Source organism: Astatotilapia calliptera, chromosome 7, assembly GCF_900246225.1.
Source record: "Astatotilapia calliptera chromosome 7, fAstCal1.2, whole genome shotgun sequence".
NCBI lineage: Eukaryota > Metazoa > Chordata > Actinopteri > Cichliformes > Cichlidae > Astatotilapia > Astatotilapia calliptera.
The window spans coordinates 3,746,638-3,757,233 of NC_039308.1; the positions used below are offsets into that span (position 1 = coordinate 3,746,638).

Consider the following 10,596-nt stretch of genomic DNA (forward strand, 5'->3'; position numbering starts at 1 on the left):
GTGGGACGGAGAGATTTCGCAGGTCTTTCCTCCCCACTGATGTCAGACTCCACAATAAAGACTTTAACTGATCAAACACACACATCCACACATGTGCAATAACACTAAGTGCAATCATCTTTTCTGGCATCGTTGTATTTTTACTCAGTTGTATATAGCATTTGTTTTCTATTTTTATCTTATTGTATATTTTATTCTATTTTATTTTTATTTTTTTGCCTGTCCCATTTGGTTCTTTAGCCATCAGAATTGTTGTCTGAAGACCAACAAGGATACCCAATGGATTTACTTTGCCAAATGAATCATCGTGGCATTGCCGTATTGGTCCATTTGATCGACCTTTGTTTTTATTATTTATTATATTTTATTTTCAGATGTTACAGACGGGACAGACATGAGTGAGGGATAGGAAAGGGAGAAAGAAAGATGAAGGAAAAGAAAAACAAAAGGGGAGAGGGACAGTGAGAAAGGGGGGGGGGAGAAAAAAATCTCCTGGATCACCTGTTGAGAGAAAAAGAATAGAAAACAAGCAAAAAAAAAAAAACCAAAGCAACATACTAAACACAACACCATCGCAATAATCTAGCTAAGTGTAAACAGCAGTAAATACTATTTATTCAATGTTGTTGTGCAGCACGCAGGACAGACAGCGCACAATGTGCTTTGAAGTAGCAGCCAAGAAAGGTGTACTTTAAGTCTACGAGCAGTGAACATCCGTGTGCACACCTGTGTGGATCAGCGCGCTTGTATTCAAATGGTTTCCACATGTAATGGTCTGCAAGAGGATGTAGCGAGCCATAGCCCCGTCCCCCAGGGCATGAAGCAGGCATGGAGGAGATCCAGGCCCCAGACATCCAGAGGCCTCAGAGTGCAAGAGCCCAAGGAGGACCACCGGAGGGGCATCCGTGCCACCCTCATGGGAAGGGCTGAGGATCCCCAGATGAGGCGTCACCCAGTAGCCACCGAGCAGAAGCTAGAGGGGGCTGCACCGGCGTGCCCGCCGGCTCTGCCGGCAGCCAGCTGCGCCAGAGTGAATCGAGCTGCAGGCCCAGAGGCCGGAGGCCCTCGAAATAGAATAGAATGTTCTATTTTATTCTACTGTATATAGTAATTTATTTTATTTGTGTAGTTGTGTACTGTATTTATTCTTATTGTATTCTAATTTTTACTTCATAACTTTTGCACTGTCCACTTCCTGCTGCGACAAAACAAATTTCCCATGTGTGGGACTAATAAAGGTCATCTTATCTTATCTTATCTTATCTTAAATGAAAGCTTTGCATTCTTCCTGACAGACACCTCAAAGTCTGCCTGACCTTCTCCTCATTCTTCCAGGTAACGACTTCCACAAAGCTGCAGGCTGGAAGAACCGTGGTCAAAGGTTCAGTGGAAGAATCTGACTCATAGGTGAGAGAGTGCATCAGGTTTTGTGTTCTTACAGCATGGTCAATATGACATGTGAAATTAAATATATTAAAGATGAGCCCACCTGGCTTGTCTTGGGTTTAGCTTCTTGGCAAGTGAAGGAACTTGAGGTTCTTACAGTTAGTTCAATCTAGGAAAAGCCTCTCTGCTCCCTCTGGGTGGATCTATTCCTCCAGAGCCACCTTGAGTAGGTTATAGTCACCCACCCAAAGAGAACCTCATGCAATTTTCCATCTTTTTGACAAACATTCAGGCTGTTTTTGCAATTTTTGCCTTTATGGACTAAATTTAGTTTGGTTTGTGGTTGTGGCTCACATCTTTGACACAGAGAACAAGAACACATGGATTTAAATGCAGACTCAGACGAGTGACACAAGTTTCAATGATTTTTATTATAAGTAAAAGATGGCACAGAGCCAGAGGATCCAGTCCAGCACACACACCAGGAAGGAACTGAGAAGGAGACAAGAATCCAAATTAAGGACACTTGGAAAGTTTCCTTCTACAGAGAGGTGATGTAATCCTGATTTACTGCTTCTGGAGTGTAAAACATCGTGTAGGATGGAGGAGAAACCGATGTTTGAGCACACTGCTGGTTGTTGAGAGCAGGTGTGTTGACTGAACTCCACCAGCTGATGGAGCTGTGCTCACTGGACTGGAGAATCCTGCCACTCACTAACACACAAACCAACAGGAGGAGGCAGCAAGACAGAGAACAAAGATGAGATTTTTCTGTTCCAAGCTACAAGATATTATTACAGTTTATAACTCATCAACCCACCTTTGGTGTGAGCAGCCTCGGCCATTAATGATCAGCGCATCAGCTCTGCTGCCTCGTAGGAGTCCTCGTTGAACACCTCCAGTCTCAGCTCCAGAGTCAGCCACAGATCCACGTGAGCCCCTCGGCACGCTACAGTCACCAGGCTGTTTGCTCTCAGAGTTCAGCTCCCCTGGATTACTGACTACCTGACAGGCGGCAAACTGCAGTCTACGGCTGTTACTCTGGACGTATATAAATATCTATTAAATTATATATCTTATGATATATAATTTAATATACGTTTTTAAAAAGGGTTTATTATTAATTATTAATTAACTCTAGAACAACGCCGGATGATTTTCACTTGAGCAAATATATTTAAATGATTTTGAATATGTTGCGTTTGTCTGAGTGTCATGGGTCCTTGGGTAGCTTCAGCATTGTCTTTGATGTCTTTGAAGGTACAGCCTGCTTTTTTCTCTTTTCTTTTCTTTTTTGTTCTTTTTTTTTTTTTTTTTTTTTTTTACAGCCATGTATGATTTTCACCTGGCAATAGTGATAGAGGGTAAAGTAGGTTTTGGGTGAATTTCACTTAGTTTTTACCCACCAATACAACAAAGTACAACTTTTTGTTTCTCTATCCTGCACCTGTGCGCTTGTCGAGGAGACTGTGCCTTCACCAGAGAAGTTTAAAATTTTCCATTCATTATTTTTTTGTTTAGGAATTTTTTGTTCTCAAATTCATAATTTTTCAGTAATGTTGGAGCATCTTTTAGGGTCCCCCATGGCACTTCTTTTTCCATTTTGTTTGACATGGCACAGTTGGAAATAAAAGACGGCCACTCTAATTGATCATGTGTTGTCATATTTTGATATATTTTGATGCCAAGTACTTCTTGTTGGGTATATTATATTGGGTAAAAATCACCCGGCGTTAGTGATGGTGTTACTATTTATAGTGATAGTGTTTTAGGGTTAATTATTATATTATTAATTAATTACTAATAATTGTTTTTCTATTATTAATCAAAAATAATATTAATTTTATTAATTTCAGTTTAATTATGGTTTATTTTGAAGATGGTAAAGATTTAAAGGACTGTTGGTCTCACAAGAGGAGATAGGATTTTGGTAAATAAGTTCAAGTGTGGGATCAGTGCAATTCATGGCCATTTTTTCTCTAATTTTTGCCACAGTAATTTCAAATGCCTTGGGAGTATTTTGACTACAGCATATCATAGACATGGCACTGTCGTTCACCAGTTCACACCAGTCCTCTACAAGACTCTCTCTACATTCATCTTGGATCTCTTGGGGAAATACGAAAGAATAAATTGTGTTTTTACCACGTTGTAAATGTGTTTCACGTGAACAAAAGGAATTTTTTGCCAGTGTTTCCAGCACAGACACATAGGATTTTATTTTCTTATGGAAGCTGCGTCTTTCTTCTTTTTCACTAAGTTTCCTGATATTTTGGAAGATTTTACGTGTGACTGTGAAAGACTTCAGTTTGAAGCAATCACGCTTACATCTTTGACTGTCTTCATAAAACACACCGCGTGGACCTAACATGTTGGTAGATGAGTAGGTGAGAGTTTGGAAACAATTTTGTTTATAAAATTGTGTGAATGCTACAGTTGTGGAAAATCCATATTTAAAGCGCCAGAGATAAGCTTTTCCAAGAAGTAGACACAAACAACCTAAACAAGGACTATTGAATGTATAAATCAGAATATCCTCCACTAAAATTCCAAACTGTTGCAAAAAAGGTTCCAAAGCTTCACATAAACAAGGTTCACTATGCTTTATCGTTTTCTGGGTTTTTTGGGTTTTAAAATCTGGCCTAAATGCTGGAGAAACAATGATATTTTTACTATGTTTCATGACAACAATAGCAAATGCATACTGCTTTTGTTCATTACTTTGAAGGTATTCTTTCAGAAATGGAAAAAATCTGTTTGGCTCAACACTTGGAATTTTTTTCTGCATTTCTTCAATTATTAAATGATAAAATTTCTTATCGTTATTCTGTCGATGAATCGGTTTACATTCATCCTTAAGCTTCAGTTCTTTCTGCTCTTCTATTCTACAAGTATTGAGTTTATCATTTAAATGTTTCACTTCAGCTGCTGTCAATATCTCAGAAAAAATTTGTGCATTGAAACTTTTAACTTCGGATAAAAAAAAAATCTGATTGCCGGGTATGCTGAGAATTTTTGAAGGAAAAGGAATTTCAGAGAATTTTATATATTCATGATTTCTTTTTGATTTCTTAGGAACGGTAAAAACATTTGAAAATGCGTATTTTCTTTTGAGGAGGTTATTAGATTTTGTTTTAGATACAGTATGAACCTGAGTTGATTTATCACACCAATTTTTAAAGACAACACGTCGAAAGATGAAGTCACCTTTATGGAGATAATTAAAACTGAATGATATTTGTGGTATTATTTTAAAAATGTGATTTTCTTTGTTATGGAACAAGGGTGCTGATTTCTTAGCTGTAAAAAGAGTAAAAAAGATGTATGATTAAGGAATTCACAACTGCTTTAACTGCATTATTTAAAGGGTTGGATGATCCAAATTACAAAAAGATTTTCTATATGGTATCCCAGTTAAAACCACAATAAGCAACTTTCCTCAGAAAGTAAATAAATGAGTCAAAACACAATCCATGAATTTGCAAACTGTTTGAACAAACATTAAACTAATAATATGATACATCAACTTTTTTACCAGTGATATTTTGCATTTTCCTTCCTTTAAAAAAGAAAAGAAAAGAAGAAAACCTGAATTTACTCTCTTTGAATTTGTTGCCAGCAACAAATGTTCTCCAAAAATGAAGCACCAGTAAATACATTTTTTTTTTTTTAAATCATGATTCTCATTGGTGTATGACCAAAAACCTGACAGCATTCCACTTTTTTTGCTCTTAGCTTGGACTTAGTCTAAATAGATGCGCTGATGAGCTTTATCTCCTGACAAAGTGATTTCCATTTCATCATCATAACTGTTTTTAATTGACTTTGTCCTTCATGTGTTGAACAGAGGAATGTTTCTTACATTGCCTTAACCAGGACAGAAGACAAACCACAGGAGGTTATAGGCAAAATGTTTTGCTGGCATCAAATTCAAAATAAGCTGGTATAATTGAAAAAAAAAAAAGTCTAATTGAACATTGTATGATTTGTGCCTTAACTTTAACTTAAAAGTGTTTTTTTAATTAAAAAAGACAAGTAAAAATAAGACAAAAAATAAGATAAAAGTAACTACTACTTTCTTTTTTTAACTTCCAAGTTTCAAGAAAATGTAAAGGAAAACATATGGGCTCAAATTGTGGTCATAAATATTTTGTACTTGTAAATCAGGATTTGTATGTGTAAAAACAATTTGTGTGTGCGTAAAGAAAAGATTTGTGTGTAGACTTAGCCAAAAAGTATGTGTGGAGGACCTGAAGCTCCATAAAGCACCCCTCCAATAGCCAAACCCACCTGTTCTCTGATTGGATAGTTAAATTTGTGATTGACACACGTATTTTTTGGCTAAGTCCACACACAAACCTTTTTTAAACACACAAATTATTTTTACACATACAAATCCTGATTTACAAGTACAAAATATTTATGACCACAATTTGAGCCCATAAAAACAAGCGTTATTAACCTACCGTTGGTATGTATAGCCATGTACCTGTAACAGATAATTGAGATCATTAACATTTTAACTTAATATGGGGAAACAGAATATACAGTCAGGTTTGCAATTATTTGAACAATGACTGAATGCAAAATTTTAATAAAACACTTTAATTACAGCTAAAGTTCTGAACTTCAACCACATCTTTAATCAAACAAAGGGGAGATTCACAAAAACTGTGTTTCTGTCCAAGTACTTAGGGACCTAATTGTATATGCTACACTTGGAATAAAAACAAAGAAGAAAAGATTTTAGAGACAGTTACAGTTAATATCCAAACTGAGATGATGTAAAATACTTGCTTTCTATGGCTTAAAAACAGATACTTTTCCATGGTAACGGACTGATGAATCGTGGTTGTGGTTGTAGTTGGTTTGAGCTGATTTACGTCACTGGATTCTCACAAAAAGTTGTTACGATTTTTCAACCTAAATAGAAAATATATTACACATATTACCACAGCATGTTAGATACCATACACTGAACCCTCTCTAGTCGCATATTATCACAGTCAAATCTAATTTTTATTGCATCATTCACTCTTGTGTCCCTGTGAAACTACATGCAGCAGGTATCTGCCCTACTTTTATAGATGTTTCTTGTTTTTGTCCTCCCAGCTGTTTCAGTTTCTTGTGCAAGGAAAGTGTTGTCTTATCAAGCTTTCTTTTAAAATTGCCCGAGGTGATTAATCTGTGTGCACATGCATGTATACATATAGCTATCTGTAAAGTAAGGAACAGAGAGATCTATATCTGTGTAGACAGATAAGATAACTGCTCTACGGTACTGAACAGGTTTACTTCATCAAGCTATGAGCCAAATAAGCTGATACCAAATCATTGCTTTTCTTTTTGTGTTTTGATAGTAGTAAAGCTGAAACAAACATGCTTTTTTGATCCATAGAGTTTGTTACATTGTTCACTTCACTGCCTAAGCTGCCACAGAAACTCTGATTTGCGTTTTAACCCTTGTGACAAAGTATAAGTATAAAAACAGGATACAAAGAAACTTACCTACGAGGCAGCAGAGGTGGGTCGCTGATCAAAAGGGACGTTTTGGAAGATCTGACAGGATTTTATAACAATTTCTGACCATGTGACCACACTAACTCCTCCCCTTTTCTACCTGATCATTTCACAAGTATATTGAACACAAATTATCTTCAATTTCAACGAGAATAGTAGAGTGTGTTTTGTGATCACATCTTCTAATCACTAAAAGTGTATCCAGTCACACAAGTTTATTTCCATTAAAAATCAGAGATTGTAGCATGACTTGCCCTCAGTAAGCACAATCACCTGAACCAGGAAACAACAATGTAGAACAGGTTTACTTTCAGTTTAGCTTCTATGAAATTACTGTGATCAGAACAGTAATATCACTGTAGATAAAGCCTAAGGGCTTTATTGATTAATTGAAAATTCTTATATATACTGTAAAGTGTAGAAGTAAATTTAAATATAAATTGATATACAAAGAGGTGTTTACAAGGGTTATAGAGCTGGTTACGTAGCTATTTGGTGGTTACGTGTTTTGATATTTACATGTTTACACATTTGAATGTTTACACATGCATGTTCAAAGCAGTAATAAGTATGTATTATAACTACCTACCGGTACTTGTTTTCCGTGCATTGATCTGAGTATAATTCAATTCAATTCAATTCAATTTTATTTATATAGCGCCAAATCACAACAAAAGTCGCCTCAAGGCGCTTCATATAAGATTTCCTAGCTTCTGAGAGGCCAGTGAAGTATTCATGAGAGCGGTACACAGGAAGTGTTGGTTGTTGTTGCTGTGTGCTGAGAGTAAGGAGGCTGCTAAGAAAGTTATCAGTCTCCATCTTGCTGTTCCTAATTATTCAGAGAGATTCCAAACCATCTAGTGAACCCTCACGTTACAATAGACAATGTAAGACTATTTATACTCATATTCTTGCAAAAGCCTGATGTTTTAGGTGAACCCCCTCGAGCCCTGATGTCTGAAACAAGAGTTAAAAAACCTTTTAGTTAGAAAAATGAAACTGCTTTCATCTGTCCATTTCCAAAACCAGGTTCAGCTGCATTATGTGTACAGACAATGTTGTGTACTCACACTAAACACTAAAGGAAATGTTTGCATTCTCCTGGACTGACAAACATTTTGTAATCATCTCTCTGAAAGTTCCTCTGTCAGTTCTCAACTCCAATAAGAGATCTTAAACACCTCCTCAATTACAAACTCAGAAAACTGCCATCACATTTTGATCCAACATGCAAAACTATCTGGAAATTGTCTGACTGGCAATGGCTTCATTAGGGGACCTGATCCTTGGAGTGGACCAATGTTTGGCACGGCATGTTTTGGGGTTTAAAGCCACAGAGACTCTGTGTTTAGAAAAAATGTGTCTTAGCTGTTCTGATACTCCTGACACATATGGGATGACTAACAGTTTTTGGTTAGACAGCAGTTGTCCTTCTTCTCTCCTGGATCACCTCGAGGTTTCTTTAGCAGCCTTCCCAGCTTGGACAAATATCCTGCTGGGATGATCACTTTTACTCAGGGCCTTCTTGATATAATATTCTTTTGTTTTCTCCCAATGAAAACGTTACATCCAGATAGACAGAATCAACTTTTGGGGGTTTCCTTATTTGGATGATTGAGCATGTATCAAAACGATAAAAGAAAACCACACGTCAGCCATGGACTGGCCTCCGAAGACTGTGGACCTCAACATTTTTATATTATTGTAGCAGCGTGGGATCATCTTGACATAGAAGAGAAGAAAAGGAAGAAACATCAAAAGAAGAGCTTTGAATGCACTTCAAAAAACCTGGAGAACTACTCCTGAACACTACTTTCACTAAATTCAACGTAGCTTTCCTGAGAGAACATGATGCGTGATAAGCAGATGACCTAACAAGGAAAAAAACGAAACTCACACAATATATATGGAGAAGGGTGATGGGGGAAGTGGAAACACTAGGGGTACGAATTAAGCATGAGGAGACAGGAGGAAGTAAAACTAAACCCACTGAACACAGGATGCGAGGCTGTAAGTTACAAATAAAAATAATAAGGCTTTAAAGTAAAACAGGAAGTACACGAACCCCCAAACCTGACACAGGATTGGGGATAAACAAAGACAAAACACAGAGACATGACATATTTGTTTTTTATGGATTACAGAAGACCTCTTTGGATTTGCTGTGGCTTTGTGGTCAGGCAACACCAAAGATCCAAATGACATGTGGCTTTTTTTTATAGCGTATATCATGATTTACACAGGTGGTAGGATGCAGTGAATTCTCACAACATGCTGTGTTGGTTTTTCAAGCTGAACAGAAAAAAAAAGTCGCATGCATTATGGCAAATGGACGGGTTCTTATACATCAATTTTCTACTTTACCTGAGCACTCAAAACGTTTTACACAACTTGTGCATTCACCCAAGCACTTTCTTCTACACTGTTTCTAATTCCTATCTAACATTCACACACATTCATACTCTGATGGATGCATCGGAGAGCAACATGGGGGTACTATCTTGGCATATAGACTGGAACAGACTGGGATTGAACCCCCAAGCTTCCGGTTAGTAGATGACCTGCTCTACCAACCCATAAGCACAACACATTCAATGACACACACTGAAAGCTCTCCAGCCCCAGATCCTCACGGTGGCACCTCACTGTTTTTACGTCATTTTCTCTGGTATGCATGTGAAACTGGTTGTAGCAGGTGTCTTGTGACATTTCTCACATTTTCTCCCTGCTGTCATGAATCTGATGTACATAACAAAGGGTTGTCTCTGAACGTTCTTTACCCTTAGAAAATAAAATGCCTGTGGTGACTGTGTGAGACAAAAAAATACATTATATGTGTTTGGTTTCTGTTTAATCTGAAAGTTCTGCTTTTAAAAAGGCAAGTTTATTAAGTTGTCGCCTTAAAATGTGATTTAAATTTGTAATCATTGTGCGAACACTCTAACAACTTTTACCACAAAAAGGAATCTATAAAAATGTAAAGTACCAACTACAGTGAACACAAATTACATTCAAATTGGACAAGTATAGTAAAACATGTTATCTGGTTACTTCTTCTCATCATTGAAAATGTATCCAGTCAGCCAGGAGTTTCATTTCTGTGAAAATAAAAACAAAACAATCCTGACAACATGATTACACCTGTGTATGTTTCAGTTTTGTTTGTCTGAAATTCCTGCCATCAGCCTCTTAAAACGAGTCTGGGTGCTGTCACGACTTCAAGTTGTTACTTAATTGAAAGTTTCCACACAGACTCTATAAAGTCTAGTTTAGAGTCCAGGGTTAAGAGTGTAGACGTAACAGTATCACTACTGCAATAGTTTATAAACTTAAAAAAGGGTTGTTTATAAAAAATGTGAAGAAGATGGTCTTTTGGAAATGAAATGATTAATTGTATAAATGAATGTGTTTGTATGTGACCCGTACACTCAGTGTGTGATGATCTGTGGTTAGTGGCCTTCTCTCTTTTCTTCCATTACACTTCCATTTTGTGTAACAACGAGTGTAAATAACTTCAGGTACAACAAAGACAGTTGGAAGGAGGTAACCCAGAAAGACATTAAAGTATACATGCGTCTTGATTTTGAGTGGTGTGCATACATCTAGTAATGTGTAGTCTAGTGATAAGACTACACACCTTCGGAGCGAGAGTCACAAGTTCGATTTCCACCCGGTATCCAGTAAGCGTCC

At 37.1% G+C, this 10,596-nt stretch overlaps 1 protein-coding gene across 1 annotated transcript; it reads right to left on the reverse strand.

Annotated features, from left to right (window-relative positions):
- Positions 1-1,798: 1,798 nt before the first annotated feature.
- LOC113025121 (uncharacterized) lies at positions 1,799-6,933 on the reverse strand. Its single transcript, XM_026172564.1, has 5 exons — positions 6,895-6,933; positions 6,184-6,309; positions 5,853-5,875; positions 2,207-4,686; positions 1,799-2,100 (listed from the first exon to the last, which is right to left on the reverse strand). Exons 2-4 carry the CDS (start codon positions 6,213-6,215, stop codon positions 3,248-3,250), a joined length of 1,494 nt encoding a protein of 497 aa, XP_026028349.1. The 5' UTR covers positions 6,216-6,309; positions 6,895-6,933; the 3' UTR covers positions 1,799-2,100; positions 2,207-3,247.
- Between the last annotated feature and the right edge of the window lie 3,663 nt (positions 6,934-10,596).

Coding starts and splice junctions, on each gene's coding strand:
- LOC113025121 (XM_026172564.1), bottom strand. CDS start 6,215: ATGGAAAAGTATCTGTTTTTAAGCCATAGAAA. Junction 5,876..6,183: donor CTGTTTTTAAGCCATAGAAA/GCAAGTATTTTA, acceptor TATCTGTTACAG/GTACATGGCTATACATACCA. Junction 4,687..5,852: donor CATGGCTATACATACCAACG/GTAGGTTAATAA, acceptor CTCTTTTTACAG/CTAAGAAATCAGCACCCTTG.